Here is a 25,179-nt window from a genome sequence, read left to right as displayed (position 1 = left end):
AAAATATAATATAAAATCATAGAAAAACATTCTTAAGGTCCGTTAAAAAAATAAAAAGGAGAGTCCCTCTTCTCCCAGCTCCCCCTCCCGAGATTCGAAAGAAAAGGGGACAGGCGGCAGGGAATAGAGGGAGATAAAAAGAAAGAAAATTGAAAAGAAAAAGCAACAAGAGAAAGGTTCGACATCTCAGAGCCATATAATTTTAAAAGCATTCAATTTCCAATAAGGAATATACTAAGATTATAAGTGATCTTCTCCAGGGAAATACAACTTTGCACTTCCATGTTTCAACGATCAATGTGAAGTAGGGAATCAGATTTCCATGTTACTGCTATACATTTCCTAGCTATTGACAACACAAATTTAATAAATTTAGATTTACTTCTGAAGAAGTTAACTTTTATAACTGCCAAATTCCCCAGAAAAAAACAATTCTGGTTCTAGAAGGAAGTTCACCCAGACAATTTTTGTCAATACTTCCCCAATTCTATCCAATAGGGTCTTAATTTCATGCATAACCAGGTGGAATGTAATAAGATACCAACATCTCTACCAGGCCTTTCAAACACCAAAGTCTGGAGAACTTTATACATGTTAAATTCGGTGCACAGTATAAGAATTGCCTGCAACCTTTGAACTTGGAGGAAAAAGAAGTGAGATTGGACTGTGAACCAAAGAACCTTTCTGAACTTACACACACATTACATACACGTGTACGTAGAGTTAGAAGGGAGTTAAGTTAGCCTAAGTAAGTCAATAGGGATAAGTTAGAGTATGATTCTATTTTCATGTTTAAAGATAATTAAAACCAACTTTCATTTAAGTAACCGTTTGTCGTGGTGAATATCTATTGTGGCTGGGTTTTGAGGTCCTCTGGGCTCGTAGCCCCAACATTTTCGGTTTCCTTGTCACAGAAAGGATTTAGATTTTTAACAGCCATACTGTTGCTGTAAATCATTTTGCTTGTTAGCCAATGAGTGGATACTAAATTCATGAAAGTTGTTGTGGCACCGAGGCACGTGAGCGCACGGCAATCTGCGGTGCGTGATCGTGGGGAGCCGTCCATGTGCTGAAGTGCGGTGCTGGCAGTGGTGCAGACGTGTGGGCCTGGCAGTGGTGCAGACGTAAGGGTATGCTGGCTCTCAGAAGTGGGTGTATATGACTCTATACCTATCAGAAAATTCTGGTTATGCCAGATACATTCTCATCCAAACTGTTAATATAAATGACAAACCACAGTGGACCCAGCACCATTCATGCAGTGCACCACTGGCCACAAGCCTCCAATCTGGAAAAACTACCTCCATCACCAAGCCGATGTTGTAACACATTGGCCTATCATCTTGGATCCCATGTGATCTAATTTTGCAGACCAGCCTACCATGCAGTGCCTTGTCACAGGCCTTGCTAAAGTCCATGCAGACAACGTTCATCACCCAGTCCTCATCAATTTTCTTGGTCACCTCTTAAAAAAAAACGATCTAAATGGCGCGTCACCAATTCTCATGCACTAAAGCCATTCTCACAATCCCGAATCAGTGCGTGCCTTCCAACTGGATGTTTGTTGACTCTGTCTCTCAGAATCCCCTCCAGTAACACACAAACATGGATGTTAATCTCATTGGTCTATAATTCATTTTAAGTTTGGACAATGAATAGATTCTCTTTCACCTTGTGCAATCCCTTCATAAAAGTAACCTCCTTCCATTCAAGATTGTAAATGTTTCCACTCAATCCTGAAGTTCATGTATTTTAAAACTGTGTACATTAAAAGGTGTGTTATGCTAATTAATGATAATTGTCACTCTGGGTACAGCTTTGACTGATTCAGATTGTTTCAATATATGCTTCTACCAGTTATATTTTTTCGGCCAGAATTCAGGTCAGTGGACTGACTCTCAATCCAAAAGACTTTCCATTGACTGATGATATCATCAAGACTCCCAAAGACAAACAGTAATTGGGACTTTTGAAATATCAGGAAAAAAATAGTGAAAATATTGGCTGAAACCTCTGCCTATTATATTATTAGAATGTCATCCAATCCCAGTAGGTAGTGACATCATTTCCTCAAAACTGTTGCAAAATGTAATTTTGCAACAAGTCCAAGTTGATTATAGTATCAATTTCTTACAAAAACCAAGGTTTAACACCTTGAATGACTATTATTAATGGAGCCACAGGGCCTGCTTATACTCATGAACTATCAAAGCTTTGTTTCATTAACAACAGCATGTGAGCAAGAATAGCAAAAGAAAATACATTATTCCTGCTGCAAAAACATGCAAACTAATATCTCAAAAGGCACGAGCTATTTCAAACCACAGAATGAGCAGGATGAAAATGCAGCTTGCAAACCATATGCTTAAATATTAATAAAACTATGACCAAATCCATTACATAGCTGACTGCACCATGGGAAATATCAAAATACTCTATTGTTGTGTTTGAATCATTAAATCCTACTCACTAACTCAATCAAAAGAATACTTCATTATTCCCCTGGGTTTATCCATAATAATTTGAACATGAAAAAGATTAACTGATTTCTCAAGTAATTTAGGCTAGCTATCGCTTATACAAAACTGAAGGGCAAGATATGAACAATATCTGGCCTGAAGCTCAGGAAGTTGTGGTATGCCCTGCACTCAAAGGCATATTCAAAAGTGGAGTGAAAGGTCAGATGCACCCACATCTGAGAGCCAGCATACCCTTATGTCTGCACCATTGCCAGGCCCACACGTCTGCACCAATGCCAGCACCGCGCTTCGGCACACGGACGGCCCCCCACAATTACACGCCGCAGATTGCCATGCGCTCACGTGCCTCGGTGACACAACAACTTTCATGAATTTAGTATCCACTCATTGGCTAAAAGCAAAATGATTTACAGCAACGGTATGGCTGTTAAAAATCTAAATCCTTTTTGTGACAAGGAAACCGAAAATGTTGGTGCTACGAGCCCAGAGGACCTCAAAACCCAGCAGCAATAGATATTCACCATGACAAACGGTTACTTAAACAAAAGATGGTTTAATTATCTTTAAACATGAAAATAGAATCACACTCTAACTTACCCCTATTGACTTACTTAAGCTAACTTAACTCCCTTCTAACTCTAAGCGCACGTGTATGCAATGTGTGTGTAAGTTCAGAAAGGTTCTTTGGTTCACAGTCCAATCTCACTTCTTATTCCTCTAAGTTCACTGGTTGCAGGCAATTCTTATACTGTGCACAGAATTTAACATGTATAAAGTGCACCAGACTTTGGTGCTTTAAAGGTAAATGGTTACTGCTCAGGAAGGTTCTTGTCGGTTTTCAGAGAGAGATTTGTGGTTCCTTTTTAATCAGCCACTTCAATGTCTTGTGGACGGAACTTGCCCCTTCAGGGTTCTCCAGATGATAACCTCTTTGTTCCAGGTCACCACAGATTTTCTTTTTGTTTCTCTTATTCCAAGTGAAATATTAGACAGCCAGTCCTCTCCTCTTGCATGAACCACAAGGGCTTTGACCAGGCCATCTTACAACTGGGCTTTCCATAAACTTGCCAGCTTATCCTGTTCCAGTCCCAGTTGCTCTCTGCTGGCTGTAACACTGTATAAGTGATCTCTCTCCCTCTCTCCCTGACTCTCTGAGAGAAAGCCTGTTTTACCCTCTCTTCTTGTAAAAAAACATGACCCTCTCAGAACAGCAAGTTCTCTTCCAGACAGAAGCGGCTCCGGCATGCTCTTTCATCTGTTGCCTTTTGCAAACAACAATCCATTAGTGAAGTCTCTTGAGCAATCTTCAAAAGCTCTTGCAAAAGCTGTGGAGCCAATACATCTACCATGGGGCAGAGCTCCAGTATTTTAAATATGATCTGTTTTAAAGTGTTTGTATGCAACCTACTCTAACAAACCTTTCCCAATTTATCTCCCCCAAACATATCTAACTATTCCACTCCAATCTTAAACAGCAACAAAAGGAAAATATCCACTGCTGTTTTGGGGAAGAAAAGTCAAATTTTTCAATTAAATGTTGCAATCTTACCCCCATTAAGCATTTCCCATTTGAACTACATAATACGAAAATATACCTTCAACTATGTTATTTTTGATTAACACACAAATATCATAATACTGTATGTTCAAAGGAGAGATTCCAAGAATTTCGACATAATCCATTACCTTTTCTGATAAAGCTTCTTCTAGTGTTGCCAAAGCTGTATCTGTGTTGCTGGAATCTGTTTGCAATGACTTAACCCGGTCTTTCAAGTTGTTTAGCTGCTTATCTTTGTCTTTGAGTTGTTCCTGAAGGTTTTCAATCTGTATGAGGAAACAAATACATTTAATAAATTATTTTCTTTTACAAACACCCAACTTACAGACAACTCGTGCTTATGAACTAACTGTTCCCCCAATTTGTGCATGCACATAATGTCACCTCACGAATGCCCCTTCCAGTATGCAAGACATCAATGGGACAAGAGTAAGTGTTAACTTTTAATCATGATTTGTTTTCATAGAAAAGTAAAATATGTACTATAAACATTTGACGAACTGACGCTAAAAGCGCTAAATAAGAACCATATGTACCTGTTCCAACATACCTACAAATTTGACTTAAAGACAGACTTAGGAATGGAGCATGTTCGTAACCTGGGGACTACCTGCACATGGCAACATTCTTTCCTTCCATTTTACAGTTAATGTATGACAACATCTTATTTGAGTTATAAATTGCTTCTACAACCAACCTGTACAGTATAAATATGTGCTGCTTAGCGTCCGTTCGGGCAATGTCCGACTGCGTATACATCCGTCAACTGTGGTCCCAAAAGGTTAGAGTTCAGAAATTCCGATCGGAGAACGGGACATAGCGGATGTAATCGAACGTGTACAATAACTTCCCGCATGTAACACGTGTATCTCATATCTTTTGTACACGAAGGCTTATGTATGTAGGTACTGACTGTACTATCCATCATGGCTCCCAAGCAGCAAAACCAGTGCCAGTGATGGAAACAGCAGGAAGCAAATGAAAAGTATCAATTTGGAAGTGAAACAAAAGGTTATTAAACAACACAAAGCCAGGAAAACAGTGAACGCTATTGCTCACGATTTAGGCATGTCTTTCTCAACAATCACGACGGTCTTCAAAAACAAGAGAAATTCTCCAAGCTGTTAAAGGATCGGCTCCACTGAAACCTACAAGGCTAATGAAAATGCGAGTCCCTCTCAGCACATGGACAATCACTGCTAAGGCATGAAGCTTGTTCCAGATGCTTAAATAAAAAGCAGGACCAGACTATGATATCAAGTTCAGTGCTCACTCTGGGTGGTTCAGGGGCTTCAAACAATTCTTTTCACTGCATAATGTGAGAGTGAGTGGTGAGTCTGCGAGTGGTGAGGCAGCAAAAGAATTTGTTGAAACCTTGGGTAAACTAATTGTTGAGGGAGGTTATTTTCCCCAGGAAATTTTTAATATGGATAAAACCTCCTTATTCTGGAAGCCAATACCTGAAAGGACTTTCAACCATAAAGAGGCTGTGGTGAAACCACTATTGTACACATTCATTATATGTAAATGACATGACCTTTCCTGTTTGACCCTGCTCTCACTGCCCAGCTCATACTCTGTTCTATCACCCCTCAGCAAGATGTTTCACCTCTGACTTAATAAATGCCCTGTCCCTGGCGCAATATCGCCCACTTTTAGTGGCAATGGGCTTACAGTCAGGGAAGAGATTGATGAACAGGGGCAGGAGAGAGATCTGGAACGTGGAGAGGCCGCATGTCAGATGCGATGATTGGGGGGGGGGGGGGCGGTTTATAAACTGCTCACTACAGACTGTGAGAGGGGGGTGGAACCCATCGTACTCTATGGTGATGCTCTTCCAATTGCACCCAATAGGATGGGTGCACAGAGCAGTGGCAGTACGAGGAGTGGAAAGTTACGATATGCCATGCCCTGGACAGTCAGTATTACTGTACAACTGCCACAAACCATTGCTGAATGAGATTTGGACACTAAGAGACACTGTGACTCATGGGCTTCTCCCCAAGGGAGTGGTGCTGTGCAGTGTTTGGGTGAATGAAGCTTCCACTGTCAAATAGGCAAGCAGTGGGGAAGCCGTTTACCTGAATGTCCATCATGGCCCCGGAAAGTTGATGGGATCTGTCCGGATCCAGGGTTACTGATGCCAGCATCAGCTTGTCATCTGATGAGTTCCGTTGGCTGCCAGCGGTCCGGTAAGATTGCAGTTGAGATGGCGGCCCCATCATTATTCATCCGAACAGAAAAGGGAGAAGGTGAAAGTGGCATAATCGCGGTCAGTGATCTCAGTGGTGCGTGAGAACAGCCATCCAAGGTCCCCAGAAGTGACGGCATCGCTGGACTTCGGGGTTTGTTTGGACTTGCAGGCCTTCGCAAAATGTACTTTCTTCCTGCAGTTGAAGCAGATGATGGCCCTGGCAGGGCAGCTTTTCCTCGGGTGCTTAGCCTGCCCACAGAATTAGAACGTTGGGTGGTCACTAATGGCAGCGGAGGTCAGCTTAGGTTGCAATCCCTCCTCCCAAGATGGCAGTCGTCGTGTTCCCAACGAGGTGGCCGCATGTTCGCTGGAGAATGATTTATTGTTGTGGATGGATACCTCCAGAGTGTTCGCCAGTTCGATGGTCTGAGGTAGGCTCAGTTGTCTCTGTTCAAGTAGCCTCTCCCTCACGTAGTTGGAGCGGATGCCTGTTACACAGGCATCTCTGATCAGCTGCTGTGTGTGCTGTTCTGCACTCACAGCCTGGCAGTTGCAGTCCCTTGCAAGCTCCTGGAGGGCCCTGACAAAGTCACTGAAGGTTTCCTCGGGTCGCTGCCTGCATGAGTGGAGTACGTGCAGTGCATAGATCTTGTTCACCTGGATTTTATACTGATCCTTCAGCTCCATATGTCTGTCAGTCCCGGACCATCCAGTAGACACGATACCCGATAAACAAGAAAGCAGGAGGAGCTTGTCCTCGTTGTCCTGGATCACTGCTGGTGAGGCTGTGAGGAACTTTTTGAAACAGCAGCGCCAGAGCACAAACTTGTCAGCTGCCTTGGGTTCTCTCAGGTCGATTTAAGGTGATCCAACATTATGCACTTGACTATGCTCCAAAAAAACAAAATCTTGCAAAAAGAATTGATGTTTGGTCAATTGCGCAAAGACTGAAGTAATCAAAAATGAAGGCTTTTGCAAGAGATGGACAGCATCCCTCAGACTGACCCGGACTCGAACTGGGGGCAGGCTTGTGGCATGACAGCCTTTATGGGGGAGAAAGGGGAGGAGTCATGAGCCAGCCAGTGAGAGCAGGGTCAACCAGGAAAGGTCATGTCGTTTACATATAATGAATATGTACAATAATGGTTTCACAACAGAGGCCAAGTCAATGCCAGGCTTTAAGGCTTTTAAAGACAGAGTGACAGTGGTATTAGGAGGCAATGTTGCTGGCTACAAGTTAAAGCCATTTCTTATTTAGCAGAGTGAAAGCCCCAGGGGTTTCAAGAATATTAACAAACACACCTTACTGGTTAATTACAGGAACAATAAAAAAAAGTCCTGGATGACACAAATACTGTTTCAGGGTGCCCTTCTTGATTGCTATGCCAGTGAAATGGAAAATTGCTGCTTGTAAGAAGGCGTACCTTCCAAGATTTTGCTAATTGCAGACAATGCTCCAGGACATCCCCCTTTCATTGGTGACCTCCACTCCAACATCAAAGTGGTGTTCCTCCCACCAAACACCACCTCTTTAATCCAGCCAATGGACCAAGGGGTCATTGAAGCATTCAAGGCTGACTACCTGAGGAGGATCTTTGCACAGGCTGTTGCTGGCAAGGCACTGATATGGTTATGGAAGGAGTACAACATTTTCAACTGCATAAAGAACCTTGCCTGGGCCTGGGATGATATGACCAAAGAGGGATTTGAAAAAGATGATGAGATTGCAAGGATGAATAGAGCTGTTGTTGAAATGGTAAACAACAACCTGAGCCTAGACGTAGATGATAAGGACATTGAAGAACTCCTCGAGGTGGTCCTTGAGGAACTAACAAATGAAGAGTTGCTGGAGCTAGAGCAAGAGTGAATAACTGAAGAAGAGGCAAGGGGAAAGGAAACTGCAGAAGGAGAAGAAGAACAGGTGCAGGAGGTTCACAGTTAAGGGGTTGGCCACATTCTTTACAGACCTTAACAGCTTGCTGAAAAGGGCTGACGAGATGGACCTAAACACTGAACGATTTTCATTGATAGAGAGGAATGCTCAAACAGTGTTTGCTGCATAAAAAGACACTTATGAAGAAAAGAAAAAGCAAACGAGGGAAACAACACGGGACATATTCCTGAAGAAGGCAACCCCTCCCCAAGAAGAGCCTCAGCCAGGTCCTTCAGGCATCACAGAGTGACAGTTCATCAATGAACCTGAAACTCTTCCAGTCGAACACTACGAGCGAGTTGAGAGCAGTGACGTGGATTATCCTGATCCTCTTTGCTAAACTGTGTGAGATTTCAGCTAAGAAAGTGTTCACATAGAAGTTTAAAAAGTGAAAAAAATTAAACTGCTTAATTTAGCGCAAGCCCAGAATCCCATATACAGTAATATGGTGTTCTCACAACGTCCACATCACACAACACCCAATTTCACAGAGCGTATCGTGGGTGTTAAGCAGCACATAACTGTACTTCCATTTTTGTCAACTTTCATAGATTTGTTTGCATGTATGTACTAAGTATAAGCACACGAATGAGTTTATTGTCATATACATCAGTACAAATAGGGATACAGTGAAATTCTTATTTGCTGCAACCACACAAGTTTATAAGGTATGCAAAGTACAACAATATAAATTACCACAACATGTCGTGATCAGAAAAAGAAGGTCTAAGTATAAAGGATAGATCACTAAATATTCACTGTTGCACTTAGTGTTTTTATAGTGAAGACAGATCTTTTTGGCAGCCCCAGAATCTTTTATGGTTCAGGTGGGGAGATTCATAAGCATGATAGCAATTAGGAAAAAAAAATGTTCTTGAAGGTGAAGGACTTCTGTCTTCTGCATTTTCTGCCTGAATGGAGTCTTTTATGATGTTGGTTGCCTTCCTGAAGCAGAACCTCATATGAATGTAAGGTTGGTGCCTATGATGCACTTGGCTACATTTGCCACCTTCTGCACTCCTGGGCTCTTGAGTTTCCAAATCAGGCTTTGAAACAAACAGTAAGTGCACTTTCTAAAGTACATCCATTGAATTTCAATGGATTATTCAATAACATGTCAAATTTTTGACACTTCCTAAAATATAGGGGAAATGGTGAGTCCACACTGACCAATACAAGAAAGAAAAGCCCCTTTCACACTTGCAAGCAATCCCAGGAATCAAATGCCAATCGGCCTTTAAAGTGGGAGGCGTGAAAACAAAATCAGCTCAATGCTGGTGTCAGATGATATCATCTCACGCCGGGGATTGATGGCCTCTACCCCTAGTACAATCCCCAGTGTCTGCATATTCCAACGTTGCAATCGGGCAAGTGTGAAATGGGTAATTGCATTGTGGGATTGAAATGACCCAATTTTTTGTGTGAGTGAAGGAAGAAAAGATTAAATTGAAGGCATAAATTTTGCCATGGGAAAGTTGCGGTGGGGGAGAGAGAGCGAGGAAATAAATAGCAATAAAAAGCAATAAATAGCTATAGCGGAAAATTTTTAAACAGTGTGGGAAAATTGGTAGCACTATTGCCACAATTTATAAAGAACATGGGAAAAAAAAAGCAATGGTAGACCTGACTTCCCAGAATTCCATGCCACAGAGAAACCCCACGATGAATGCTCCATGCATGCAGCTGTGCATACAGCCCTTTCTCTGCCACATGGAATTCTGGGAGGGCAGGTCTGCCATCGCTTTTTCTTACTGTATTTATAAATTGTGTGCTATAGCACTACCAACTTTCCTACCCTGTTTAAAAATTGTCCACTATTGCTATTTATTGCTCGCACTTTTCCACGGTCCCTTATAAAGATTTATATAGGTTGGCACAAAAACAACAGGGACTGAAGGGCTCATACTGTGCTGTACAAAAAGCTTAATTATGTTATAATTAGGCATGATTAATTTTGTTCAAATATAAGATCATAATACATTGATCAGGATTTAGGGCAGATTCACTATCACTTGATGCGTCATGACATCACCAGTAGAAGATAGAACAGTCCTAACCCCGGGGATGGATGCTTGTAAGTGTGAAAGCGTTGAGTGTCCCAGTTAGGAATGGTGAAGTGTGAAAAGCCAAACCCCCATTCCTATCCTAAGAAACTGAACGGCCAATTTAGTGGGACCCAAGTGTGAAAGGGGCTAAAGAGTTAGTGTTTCAGGCCAGTGATCTTTCATCAGGTGTTCAACTAAAGGGTCGTGGATCTAAGTCAGTAGTTTTCATTCTCTCTCTCTACAGATGTTGCTTAACCTGCTGAGCATTTCCAGGATTTTTTTGGTTCATATTTTGAGCACCCATATTATTTTGCTTTTGTTTGACTTCATAAACATTTCATGCATTTAAATCATCATGAAACAAAATACATTTTTAGACACTAGGCTTCCTGTATTGATTCGATCACATTAAGAATACACACTCCCATATTTTACAATGTCTTTCTGTACATTAATCACTTAATTGTATCACTTCACTAGAGACACAAGTAATAAAATACCTGAACTTACCATGTTTCATGCAAAATGTCAGTATTTTCCCAACTCGTATAAAGATCACTAATCCTGCAATGCCACATCATAGTAATTTAAGAGATTATCGTCTCCCAAATAGCAGTCATTAGGCACTTTTACGCAGCCACTGAACAGCAGAAAGTTTCTGCTCCGATGGCAGTGTAAAAATGTCGGGACAGAAATTTTTATGCAATTTACATCCCGTAATCTTTCCACCAAGATCCTTACGCAATTTTATGGAGTGGCTGCAGTGTAAATTGACTGTAGCAACTCCGTATGAAACAGGCCTAATGGATCCGACGTTCCTTCTCCGACAAATTCCGCGACATGGGAAGGCTGTGTAAAAATTGCCCCTGTATTAAACAACCACATTGGGACACACTGGAGGTAAGTATGCTAATTTCTTTTCAGAATAATTCTAGTTTCTGTGTGAAAATGCCCATAGATGTAAGTTACAGCATTTCCCGGCATTCAACTCTATTTTTCTCTTGCAAACACCTCACAGAAGCAGGGAGTTTCATCTAAGGGAGGGGGAAGGAAAATCTGTCACATTGTATCTTGCCTGTAGCAAGTAAACTTCACAGCTAAAGCAAAAGAGACAGTTATGGTGAAAGCTGAGGAAGAACGTGTAATCTTCTGGATGCTATAATAAGGAAGAAACCTGGGGGAAGGCTCCTGAGGGAGAACTGAAGTATAAAGATTTATATAAGCTAAAAAGCCATGGGCACATCTTTCCTTAGATATTCTCATTACGTACAAGGACAGTCAAAGGAAAAAGTGAAGATAATATATTCAATGACAAAAATAATATTTTAAGGGGTGGGAACAATTCACTCAGAAATTTACCATCACTGCAACATCGGTTAAAAAGGAGGCACATTAATTTTATTCTAAAATGGTCTGTTAGAAACTTAAAAGCTGCCATCTTGTGGTATATTTGTAATTCAGCAGTTACATTTTTCGTCAATCAATAGTTTGCATATCAAAGGATAGACTCATTAAGCATCATTCAACTGAACATTCTCACTGTCTTTGGAAAGCTGCCCCGGGTATAAAGAGAGAAAAAAATCTTCTTAATCCAAGTACTGTATTTATAGAATGATAATGAATTACAGTTGTCACTGAAATTTTATGCTGGCTTTGGGCCAGAATCTTCAGAATATGTCACACTTGCAGACACAAGCCCAAAACTAACATATAGATCGACAAATCATTTCCCTGCTACTCGTCATGCTATTTGCGTTTACCTCATGCAAAAAGGGTTCATGCTTTGCCAAAAAGGCACGACTGCACAGGCAAGGTTACTGATCAGAGATGCATATTGCGAAGGATGTACAGTATTAAAGATCTACAATTATAAAAGTAAATTGTAAGGTTTGACAAAACAAAAATTAAAAATCTATCGTAAAATAAAATTTGATCTCGAAACTCTGATTCAACTTGACAAATTAAATTTACAATCAACATTTTGAGCTCTATTATTTCCATTTGCTTCCAATCAATATTAACATACTTGAGATTTGAATGCTTCTCAATTTATTAATGTGCATGTGTGTGTGTGTGTGTCTCTCACTCACATACATACAGTATAAATACAGCATATGTATGTATGTGCATGTGGATGTTCTGTTTTCTATTGCTATTGAGAGAGAATTTGTTTTCCATTTGGAGCCCATTAAAATGTTTGTACTAAAATAACTTCCAAGTAAACATTACAATTGATTAAGGGCGATCTTAAATAGGCATGACAGGGCATGCTTTTCAAACTGCAACGGCCACTGAACACTCAACGTTGATTACATTATACTGAACACAAAGTTTGTAACAGCTTTGAAATTCTGAAGTGGTTTATACATTTTGCCTTTTACATTGTAATTTTATTTTCAAAACAAACCATGCCAAATGTTCCTATTTATATATAGTAAAAAAAATCAGGATAATTCAAAGAATCCTTTACTTTATTAATTCTGTCAATAAACTGAAAAGTACTAATCTTGTTTTAATGAATTTATACTTAATGCTCCTTAAGTAGTGTATGTGTATTAAATTAAATCTTACTTGAAGAGAGGCTGGTTTGGTGCAAATCATTTTTTGCTCTCAGCCATATTTTATAGGTCTCAGTCAACCCAGCAAAAATTTTAAATGGATGCGTAAAACCCCTAGTATCCAACACCCACGGGGATTGGTAGATGCCGAATAAGTTTATTTTTTACTGTTACTTGGAATTGCGCGGTTGCGTGATTGGTGAACTAATGCCAAGTTGGGCCAATTTTAAATGTACACATTTTTTTACCAAGTTATTTTCCTCAGGATGTTTGGCCACTTGCTTGAATTGCAGGTCTCAGAGGTTTTACTGTATACGGTTGAAAACTTGAAGTTCTACAACACATCAAAATTGTGTTTCAACTGCCACTTGAATGCGACCGGCTGGTCGCTGAATCCAAGTTTCTCCATGTATCCAATGATATTTTGCTCACCGAACATGATAAAAATGTTTAAAAATGCTGGCTGGTGCAACTCACTTTTTCTAGGATTTTGGGATCTTCAGGTATCCAACCCTCAACAAATTCACTGCTGAGTATTGAACAGTAAAATCTATAATTGGCTTTGAAATATCATCTTCACATGATATATTCCCATCCATGATTTACATACCAATAATATCTGTAACTGATAATAAAATGATTTAATATTTCTATAATAATTAGTAATCCCATATAAGAGTGAAAATTTCATGAGTTTTTTATTACAAAGTTAAAAAACTGACATAATAATTTCAAATAGCTACTACAGTATAACAAGAGTATAATTGGTGATGTGTTTGCAAAACTAAATATAAATATAGAATTATGCATGGCTTTCATGTTATCTTACAACAGTCATGTTATCCAAGAATCTTAATTGCAGAGCTAAGGGCTTTAACTATTAGCCCTAATTATTTTGCATCATCTATGTATTATGCACATTGGCTGTGATCTCTCACTGTCACTCAAAGTGTATATTCTCTTCCAATGACACATCCTTACATTGCCAATTTTAGCCTGAGCAATGTGCGACAGATTATATAACCATATATAGCACAGAGCAGGCCAGTTTGGCCCTACTAGCCCCACCCTCCTAGTCCCACTGACCAGCACCTGGTCCATACCCCTCCAATCCTCTCCCCTCCATGTAATTATCCAGTCTTTCCTTAAATGTAAATAACGTTCCTGCTTCATTCACCTCCGCCGGAAGCTTATTTCACATCCCAACCACCCTTTGAGTGAAGAAATTTCTCCTCATGTTCCCCTTATAGTTTTCCCCCTTCAATCTCAAACCATGGCCTCTGGTTTGAAAATCCCCCACTCTTAAATGAAAAACCCTATCCACATTGACTCTCTCTGTCCCTTTTAAAATCTTGAACACTTCCATCAAATCCCCCCTCAATCTTCTACACTCCAGAGAAAAAATCCCCAGGCAGCTCAACCTTTCTCTGCAACTCAAACCCTGACATCCTGTCAACATTCTAATGAACCTTCTCTGCACTCTCTCTATTTTGTTTATATCCTTCCTATAATTTGGTGATCAAAACTGCACACAGTATTCCAAATTTGGCCTCACCAATGCTTTGTACAATTTCATCATAATATCCCAACTCTTGTATTCAATACTCTGATTTATGAAGGCCAACATTCCAAATGCCTTCTTCACCACTCTATCTACCTGAGTATCAACTTTGAGGGTACAATTTACCATAACACCCAAATCCCTTTGTTGCTCCTCAATAGTCGACCATTCAATGTATATGACCTATTTAGATTTGGCTTTCCAAAATGCAACACTTCACACTTATCCGTATTAAATTCCATCAGCCATTTCTCAGCCCACTCCTCTAGCTTTCCTATATCTCTTTTTAACCTACGGTAATCTTCCTCACTGTCCACAATACCGCCAATCTTTGTATCATCTGCAAACTTACTTATCCAATTCACCAACCCTTCTTCCAGATCGTTAATATATATAACAAACAATAGTGGACCCAGGACTGATCCCTAAGGAACTCCACTAGTCACCAGCCTCCAATTTGACAAACAATTTTCTACCACTACTCTCTGACACCTCCCATCCAACCATTGCTGAATCCATTTCACTACCTCCTTATTTATCCTAATGCCTCCACCTTTTTTCCTTACCTCCTGTGGAGAACTTTGTCAAAAGCTTTACTAAAGTCTAAATAGACAACATCCACAGCCTTTCTTTCATCAATCTTTTTTGTAACCCCCTCGAAAAACTCTATAAGGTTTGTTAAGCATGATCTACCCCTGAAAAAACCATGCTGACTACTACCTATAAATCCCTGTTCTTCCAAATATTTGTAAATGCCATCCCTCAGAACACTTTCCATCAATTTACCCACCACAGACGTCAGAATCACAGGTCTATAATTTCCAGGTTTACATTTGGACCCTTTCTTAAACAGCGGAACAACATGAGCCACCCTCCAATCCTCTGGCACTACCCCCGTGACCAGTGATATCCTAAATATCTCTGTTAATGTCCCCATTATCTGTACACTTGTCTCCCTGAGTGTCCTTGGGAATACTTTGTCCGGACCTGGAGATTTGTCCACCTTTATCTTTTTTAACACTGCCATCACTACCTCCTCGGTTATCCTTATATGATTCATGACCTCCCCACTATTTTTCTTTACTTTAACTGGTACAATATTTTTTTCCCTAGTGAATACTGAGGAAAAAAAATCATTTAAAATTTCCCCCATCTCCTCTGACTTCTCACTCAGCCTACCCTCCCTATCTCCAAGGGGACCAATTCTATCCCTCACTAATCTTTTATTTTTAATGTACCTATAGAAACCCTTTGGATTTATTCTTACTCTGTTGGCCAAAGCCTCTTCGTGCCTCTTTTTGGCCTTTCTAATTTCTTTCTTAATATTTTTTCTACACTCCTTGTAGTCCTCTTTCAATTTCTCAGCACCCTGCTGTTTATACCTCTTGTAGACCTCCCTCTTTCTCCTAACCAAATTTCTAATATTCCTCGAAAACCAAGGCTCCCTATGACTTGATCCTCACTGGGACATATCTACTCTGTACTCTCAAAATTTCTTCTTTGAATATTCTCCATTTTTCATTTACATCCTTTCCTGAAAAAATCATGTCCCACTCAATACTCCCCAAAGCCATTCTTATTCCTTCGAAATTTGCTTTTCTCCAATCCAGAACCTCAACTTTAGGCCCTTCTTTGCTATTCCATAAAACTACCTTAAAACTAACAGAGTTGTGATCACTAGACCCAATTTGTCTCCAACATTAACCTCAGACTCCTGACCTATCTCATTCCCTATCAGGAGATCCAGTATTACACTGTCCCGAGTCGGTTCCTCTACGTATTGATTAAGAAAACTATCTTGTACACATGTGACAAACTCTAGCCCATCCAGCCCTCTTATGTTGTGTTTGTATTGTACATAGATATGTTTTTGGGAGATAAATTGAGGAAGTTTTTTTTAATGTTGGTCACATACAAACACTTGAAAACAGATCTCATTTAAAATACTGGAGCTCTGCCCGTGCTAGACAGGCCGGCGCCAAGAGCCTTTGCAAAAGCTTTGGAGAGTGCCTGAAACTTCACTAATGGATTGATGTTTACAAAAAGTCAACAGATGAAAGATCTTATTGGAGTTACAGGCTGTCTGGAGTGGAACTTGCTGCTCCAAGAGAGTCATGTGGTTTTGCAAGCAGAGGGAGTCAAACAGGCTTTTTCTCAGAGAGAGAGAGGGAGGGAGGGAGAGAGTTCTGCAGTGTTAAAGTCAGCAGCACCAGCTGGGACTGGAACAGGACAAGCTGGCAAGCTTGTGGAAAACCCCATTTGGAAGATGAGTTGTGACTGCTTAGTTCAGCCTGGTCAAAGCCCTTGTGGTCCATACAAGAGGAAAGGACTGGCTGCCTAATATTTCACTTGAAATAAGAGAAACAAAAAGGAACTCTGTGGTGACCTGAAAGAAAGAGGTTATCATCTGAAAACCCCTTATGGCGCAAGTTTCTTCAGCAAGACACTGAAGTGACTGATTAAAAGGAATCAGTTGTGGGTGTCCAGCAAATAACAAATCTCGCTCTGAAAACTGACAGGAGCCTTCCTGAGTGGTAACCATTTACCTTTCAAGCACCAAAACCTGGTGAACTTTATAAAAGTTCAATTCTCTGCACGGTATAAGAATTGCCTGCAACCAGTGAACTTGGAGGAATGAGAAGTGAAATTAGACTGCGAATCAAAGAACTATTCTCAACTTATACATTACATACACGTGCACTTAGAATTAGAAGGAGGTTAAGTTAATAGTGATAAGATAAAGTTTGATCCTGTTTGCATGTCAAAGATAATTAAAAGCAACGTTTGTTTAAGTCACCATTTATCTTAGTGAATATCTATTGGTGCTGGGTTTTGGGGTCCTCTGCGCTCATAACAAATGACAGAAGTGAGCAATGAGGAGCCATGTAAATGCGCTCATAATCTTTTGGTCCAACTCAACCACAAATCTTGGCTGATTCATAAAGTTGGGTGGTGAAAAATAACATCAGTTTAAGTAGAAGAACATACTTTCAACACGCCACACAATTTTAATCCAGGAAAAGCTCATAGAGAATACAGCAAGTATTGTGGAAAATGAATGCACATACCAAAAAGTCAAGATTTATTTCAAAGTAAATGAGGAAGAAATAAAATCTGAACATGAATGTGAAGAAATCATTTCTGCCTAAACCCACATTTTGGTTTAGTATTAAAGGTCAATCTTGGAATTCCAATCATGCAATACAGGCTGATGTTTTTCAAGTTCCATTCTCTCATTCAGTATTCATATTGTTAAATATTAAATGAAAGAAGGTAACTTAATGTTTGAATACTTTATTTTTGATTTTCCAAGACTCACACAAATCCAACAAATTCAACATTCAGAGACCATTTTCACCCGCCCACCCCTCTCCCTTCCCTCCCCTTCCCTCCCATGCCCCAATACCCCAAGGATTATGTAAATTAAACAAACATTTAAAAACAACAAAAATTCATAGAGTCATTAAAGGGAACCAAATATAAACCCAAAGTAACATAAAGTAAAATGAAAAAGATATGAAACATCATCATCTGCGCCCCCAACCCTTTTCAGGACCACTAAAAGTTAAAAAGGGGGTGGGTGGGCCAGGTGGTGATGTCCTTCAATTCCAGAGTGGCTATGCTCAGAGGAAAAAAATGTTCCGGCGGTGGTCCGGAGTGTGGTCACTGACCCGGAAGGTAACTATTATTTCAAAGCCAGATCTTGTTGACAAGAGCCCAGTTGCCATTTACAATTACCCTACACAGTACCTCTATTTACTTGGTCTGCATGCAAATAATTGACCCTGCTACATCATTATATGCTAGACCCATCTACGTGGTATGAGCCGGAGTTGGGTTCCTGATGGAAAGTACATCACCATCCAAAATTTGATTCTGCTGCTTCACCTCATGAGATCCTGAAAGGTGTACGCTCAATCATTTAAGCAGTTTATTTCCATTATTCCTCTTGAGTAGCCTGCATCTAACAATGTGTCACCTTGACTTATTTTCTCATTTCTTAATCTTCAGAAATTCCTTCTTATATAATACAACCATGCTTATTTTCCACCATGCTTAAAACATGTGAATTTATTACTTCATTCCAAATGACTCCTCATGCTCTGTACACAGAACCCAAAATCAGAATCAAAGGGCAGAAACTACAGGCAGTGGGCCAATTCACTTACCTTGGCAGCAACCCCTCCTGAGCATTGACTCTTGATACAGAAGTTAGCTGCAGAATTGCAAAGGCAAGTTCTGCTTTCAGAAGGCTGTGTTCCACTGTATGGGAATGTCGTGGAATCAGTCCAGCAACAAAACTGAAGGTCTACAGAGGCTGTATTCTGTGAAACGTGTATCGAAGACATCCAAGACAGCTCAACCATTTTCACATGACTTGTCAGATGGGAAGACAAAGCATCAGACACTGAAGTTCTCTTTAGAGCAAATCCTCCATCAGTCCACACGCTGATGATGAGAGCAGATCCGGTGGGCAGGTAATGTCATCCATATGACAGATAAGTGCATGCCAGAGCAGCTCCTTTTTGATAAACTCTCTGCTGGTAGACGCTCGTATGGAGAGCAGAAGAAACATTACAAAGACACACTAAAGGCCTCCCTGAAGTCACTTGACATTGTCAAGACCACCTGGGAAACACTGGCACAAAACCGCCCTACCTGGCGTGGCCTTATCCACATGGGCTGTCAAGCTTATGAAGCAAGCCACACTGCTGAAGTATAACATAAGCACGAGTTGCCCTAGTCCAGAGCCATCAGCGCAACTGCAGTGCCTACATGTCTGCCCACAGACACTTGTTGCACAAATTTGCTTGACCAGTCATCTTCGGACACACCCCATCCAATTTTAAAGTAATGACTATTGGTGTTGAGGTCTTCATCGATGACAATGGACGAACGACAATAATTTTATTCAAAAGGTTTGCTTCCTGAAAAGAATTGGTGATTATGATGGACAACTTCAAGCTGCACACAAAGATAATTTCAGATGTGCTGTATCACGTAAGAAGTTGGAGATTAAATTAAATTTATTGAATTTAGCATGTTTAATCGCATAATAACACTGAGATATTGCACGAGTTCAATTGACATAAAAAAGTTTTGCCGCTTATTTTCATTTGTACTCAGCATCTGATGTCTCTCATGTCTGTGTCCAACAATAGTTAATCAGCATTGATGGATTCCAGTTACCCTGATACTGCTTTTCCAAGGTCACAATGTCCTGGTGAAACCGATCACCATATCTGTCAATGACTCACTAAGGTCAGCAGGGAAGAAGTCCAAGGGTCCTGAGGATAAAGGCTGCTTTCTTAAGACACCACCTCTTGTAGATATCCTTGTGGGGAGAAGACTGGTGACCATGATGGTGCTGCCCTGTGCATTGGCAGACAGTGATGCAACCAGTCAGAATGCTCTCCACAGTACACCTGTCGAAATTTGCAAGAGTCTTCGGTGACATACCAAATCTCCTCAAACTCTTCACGAAGTATGGCCGCTGGTGAGCCGTCTTCATGATTACATCGAGGTGGAAGCCCTGGGACGGTTGTTCAGAGATGTTGAGACCCAGGAACTTAAAGTTATTAACACTTTCTGCTGCTGACCCCTCCATGAGGACTGGTTCGTGATCTCCTGATTTCCCCCTCCTGAAATCCACAATCAGCTCCTTGGTTTTGCTAATATTGAGTGCATGGTTGTTGCTGTGGCACCCTTAAATAGCTGATCTATCGCCCTCCTGTGCACTTCCTCATTATTGGCTGTGATTCTACCCATGACCGTGGTGTCATCAGCAAGTTTGTAGACGGAATTTGAATTGCTCCTTGCCACAGAGTCATGGAAGTAGAGTGAATAGAGCAGTTGGCTAAGCACGCATCTTTGAGGAGCATCTGTGTTGATTGTCAGTGAGGAGGTAAGTTGATTCCAATGAGGAAGTCAAGGATCCAGTTGCAGAGCTTGTTGATTGGTACTGAGGGTATAATGGTGTTGAAGGCTGAGCTGTCGACGATGAAGAGCAGCGGATGTATGTGCTGCTGTTTTCTAGGTGATCCAGAGTTGAGTGGAGAGCCAGCGATATTACACCTGCTGTGGTGCAATTGTGACAGTAGGTGACATACAGTGAGTCCAGATGTTTACTTCGGCATGAGTTAATTCTGGCCATGACCAACCTCTCAAAGCTTTTCATCACAGCAGATGTGAGAGCTACTGGGTGATATTGAGGCAGCTCACCCTGCTCTTCTTGGATGCCAGTATGATCAATGCCCCTTTGAAGCAGATGGGAACTTCTGGCTGCAGCAATGACAGATTGAAAATGTCCATGCTAGTTGGTAGGCACAGATTTTTAGTACCTCTGCTTTGTACATCATCAGGCTCTGATGCCTTGCAAGGGTCACCCTCTTCAAAGATGTTCTATCGTCATCCTCCGAGACAGTGGAAAGAAAAAGGTTTGAAAAACACTGTTTTAATCGTACCCAATTGACTCGTTATGTGCATGGTTTCATAACTCTAAAGGAAATGGGCCAATGACAATTTTTCTCAGTATTTCAGTAAGAATTGGGTCTAGAGCAGTAGTTTTCAACCTTCCCTTCCCACTCACATCCCACCTTAAGCAATCCCTTACTAATCACAGAGCACCGATGTCATAGGGATTACTTAAAAGTGGTATGTGAATGGAAAGAAAAAGGTTGAAAACCACTAGTCTAAAGCATATTGAACTAATAATTATATGAACATACTTGTTATATTACTATAATGGATGCCTTCAAGATAATTGTACATTGTACAATGCAAAAATGTGATTACTGTAAAATAGTACACTATAAACAGTTATTGAATTATTTCATATATCCCTGCACTTGTTTAGATCAAGGAGCAGTTAATCAAATTACAAGCTTCTTTGTTGTATTCCTGAATAATGCTGTTTTTTTATATATAAAACAGCATCAAACACAAAATTAATTGAAACTTAATACAATAGCTATCTGTTTGAAAATATCACAGGGTGTGATTTGGTTAGAAGTATCGACAACAACAGGTAACTTGTTTTAGAAAGTTAAAAGAGTTATTTGAAATGCTGCCAATTCACTCACAGGAACACTTCTTCAGCAAGTTCAGTGCCAGAAATTATTTAATTTGCATGCATTCAACTGGATTGGTCTTGGGCAGTGGTTCTCAACCTTTATTTATTTGAGAACTACTGTTTTAGGGATAAAAAAAAAATACTTGGATTGCAAAGGGACAACTCTTTTCCTTCCCTGTGATCACATTGAGAGCAGCCCTTTCCTGTGTGGGATTTCCTACATCCAGATTCAAAACCCTCTCTTGAATGCATTTTACAAATTCCACTCCATCTTATCCCCCTACACTAAAGCAATCTCAGACAATATTAAGAACATCAAAATCCCCCACTACCACAGCTCCGACATCCCTAGAACCATAGAACACTACAGTACAGAAAGCAGGCATTTGGCCCTTCTAGTCTGTGCCAAAACATCATTTTCCTAGTCCCACTGACCTGTACCCATTCCATAATCCTCCAGACTTCTCCCATCCATATATCTATCCAATTTATTCTTAAAACATAAAAGAATAAATTGGATAGATATAAAAGTGAGCCCACATTTACCACGTCAGATGGCAGCTTGTTCCACATTCCCACCACTCTGTGAGTGAAGAAGTTCCCCTAATTTTCCCCTTAAGCCTTTCCCCTTTCATTCTAAAGCCATGTCCTCTTATATTTTTCTCTCCTAATGCAAGTGGAAAAAGCCTACTCGCATTTACTGTCTATACTTCTCAATTTTGTAACATCTATAAAATCTCCCCTCATTCTTCTTCCCTTCAGGGAATAAAGACTTAACCTGTTTAACCTTTCTCTGTAACTCAGTTCCTGAAGACTGGGCAATATCCTAGTAAATCTTCTCTGTACTCTTTCCATCTTATTGATATCTTTCCTGCAGTTACGAGACAAAAACTGCACACAATACTCCAGATTTGGCCTCAGCTATGTCTTATACAACTTTACCATAACATCCAAACTCCTGTACTCAGTACTTTGATTTATGAAGGCTAATATGCCAAAAGCTCTCTTTACAACCCTATCCACCTGTGACACCATTTTCAGGAAATTATTTACCTGTATTCCCAGATCCCTCTGTTCCACTGCATTCCTCAGTGCCCTACCATTTACCGTGTATGTCCTACCTTGGTTTGTCCTTCCAAAATGCAACACCTAACACTTGTCTGCATTAAATTTCATTTGCAATTTTCTAGCCCATTTTTCCAGTTGGTCCAGATCCCTCTGCAAGCGATGAAAGCCTTCTTCGCTGTCCACCACGCCTCCAATCTTAGTGTCATCAGCAAACTTGCTGATCCAATTTATCACATCATCATTCAGATCATTGATACAGACAACAAACAACAATGGTGTAGGCACTGATCTCTGAGGCACACCACTAATCACAGGCCTCGGTCTGAGAAAGAGTCATCGACTACCACTCTCTGTCTTCTCCCGTTCAGCCAATTTCAAATCCAGTTTACAACCTCTTCATGGATTCCTAGTGCCTGAACCTTCTGAACTAACCTCCCAAGTGGGACTTCGTGAAAGGCCTTAATAAAGTCCACGTTGACAATATGCACACCTTTCCTTCATCTACTTTCTTGGTAACCTCCTTGAAAAACTATAAGATTCATTAAACACAACCTATCACACACAAAGCCATGCTGACTATCCCTAATCATCCCTTGGCTGCCCAAATACTTGTAAATCCGATCTATCAGATCACCCTCCAATAATTTACTCACGACTGATGTGATGTCAGGCTTACTGGTCTATAATTTCTTGGTTTACCTTTGGAGCCTTCTTTTTAAACAAAGGAACAACATGAGTTACCTTCTAATCATCTGTCACCTCACCCGTGGCTAAGGACATTTTAAATATTTCTGCCAGGGTCCCTGCAATTTCTACACTAGTCTCCCTCAAGGTCCAAGGGAACATCATGTCAGGCCTGGGGTTTTATCTAACTTTATTCACTGTCAAGCAGCAAGCACGTCCTCCTCTTTAATCTTTATCTGTTCCATGCCACTACTGCTCGTTTCCCTTCCTTCCTTGCATACAATGCCAGATTTCTGAGTAAATATTGAGGCAAAAAAAAATTTAAAAATCTTCCCTATTCTCGTGAAGCTCCACACAGAGATGACACTCTGGTCTTGTACGGGGTCAATTTTGTCCCTTACTATCTTTTTACTCTTAACATACTTGTAGAAACCCATTGGGTTTACTTTCATATTATCTGCCAAAGGAATCTCATGTCTTCTTATTGTGTTCCAGATTTCCTTCTTCAGTACTTTCTTACATTTTCTATACTCTTCTAGTGCCTCATTTGCTCCTTGTTGCATGTACCTGCTATATACCTCTCTCTTCCTTTTAACTAGATCACCAATATCCCTTAAAAACCATGGTTCCCTCTGCCCGTTAACTTTGCTTTTAATCCTGACAGGAACATGCAAACTCTGCACTCTCAAAATTTTGCCTTCAAGTTTTCCACTTACTGAACACATCCTTTCCAGAAAACAACGTATCCCAATCCACTCCTCCTACATCCTTGCTCATTTCCACAAAATTGGCCTTTCTCCAAATTAGAATCTCAACTCGAGGACCAGACCTATCCTTATCTATAATTAATTTGAAACTAATGACATTATGGTCACTAGACCCAAAATGTTTGCCTACACATACTTCTGTCACCTGACCTGACTCATTCCCTAATAGGAAGTCAAGTATCCCTCACACATTGGTACCTCTATATAGTGATTTACAATTGTTTCCTGAACACATTTGACAAACTCCAAGCCATCCAGCCCTTTTACAGTATGGGAATCCCAGTCAATATGTGGAACATTAAAATCTCCCACTATCACAATGTTCTGTTTCTTACATCAGTCTGCTATCTCTCTACATATTTGTTCCTCCAATTCTCTCTGGCTATTGGGTGGGTGGTCTACAATGCAACAAAGATTTTGTGGGAGAGATTGAGAATCCCAGATCGTCTGTTGCCTCCCTGATGTGGTCACACTTTTCCCATTTCTCAATTCCACCCATATGGCCTCTGTAGAAAAGCACTCTGGGCTGTCCTGTCTAAGCACAGCTGTGATATTTTCCCTTACTGGCAATGCCACTCCTCCCCCCTCTATCACATCTGAAGCAACGGAACCCCAGAACATTGAGCTGCAGTCCTGCCCCTCCTACAACCAAGTCTCACTAATGTCGTAATTCCACGTGCCAATCCACGCCCTATCTTTCCGACAATACTCCTTGCATTGTAATAAATACAGCTGAGAACATTTCTATCACGTATAAACCTTTTATTTCTATCTATGTATGCAGTCCTCGCATGACCTCTTCCACCTCATTATCTGCTCCAACACCCTGGTTTCCCTCCCCCTGCCAATCTAGTTTAAACTCCCTGGAGCAGCACTAGCAAACCTCCCCGCAAGGACGTTAATCCCCCTCCAGTTCAGGTGCACACCATCCCATCGGAAAAGGTCCCACCTTCCCTGGAACAGAGCGCAATTGTCCAGAAACATGAAGCCCTCCCTCCAGCACCATCTCTTTATCCACGTATTAAGCTGCATTAACTTCCTATTTGTAACCTCACTAGCACGTGGCACAGGTAGCACTCCTGAGATCGCAACACTGGAGGTCTTGTCCTTCAGTTTTCCACCTAACTCCCTAAACTCTCTTTATGGTCCACATCTGGCTGCTCACCCTCCCGCCTGAGAATACCAAGAACTCGATTCGAGATAGCACAGACCCTGGCATTAAGGTGGCAACAGACCATCTGGGATTCTCAATCTCTCCC

The 25,179-nt window shown here is 40.7% G+C and overlaps 1 protein-coding gene across 6 annotated transcripts in view; it reads right to left on the bottom strand.

Moving 5' to 3' along the window:
- LOC138764158 (ERC protein 2) overlaps nucleotides 1–25,179 on the bottom strand; it is an 871,420-nt gene that overhangs the window by 472,353 nt on the left and 373,888 nt on the right. For all 6 annotated transcript variants that reach the window (XM_069939655.1, XM_069939657.1, XM_069939658.1 and 3 more), the window contains exon 8: nucleotides 4,167–4,304. In XM_069939655.1, coding sequence (XP_069795756.1) covers nucleotides 4,167–4,304 — 138 coding nt within the window. The remainder of the gene's footprint in view (nucleotides 1–4,166; nucleotides 4,305–25,179) is intronic.

The sequence above is a fragment of the Narcine bancroftii genome, chromosome 5, assembly GCF_036971445.1.
Source record: "Narcine bancroftii isolate sNarBan1 chromosome 5, sNarBan1.hap1, whole genome shotgun sequence".
In the NCBI taxonomy this organism is placed as follows: Eukaryota; Metazoa; Chordata; class Chondrichthyes; order Torpediniformes; family Narcinidae; genus Narcine; species Narcine bancroftii.
Note: the sequence above shows the minus strand (reverse complement) of the source record. Positions and strands in the feature narration are given on the sequence as shown.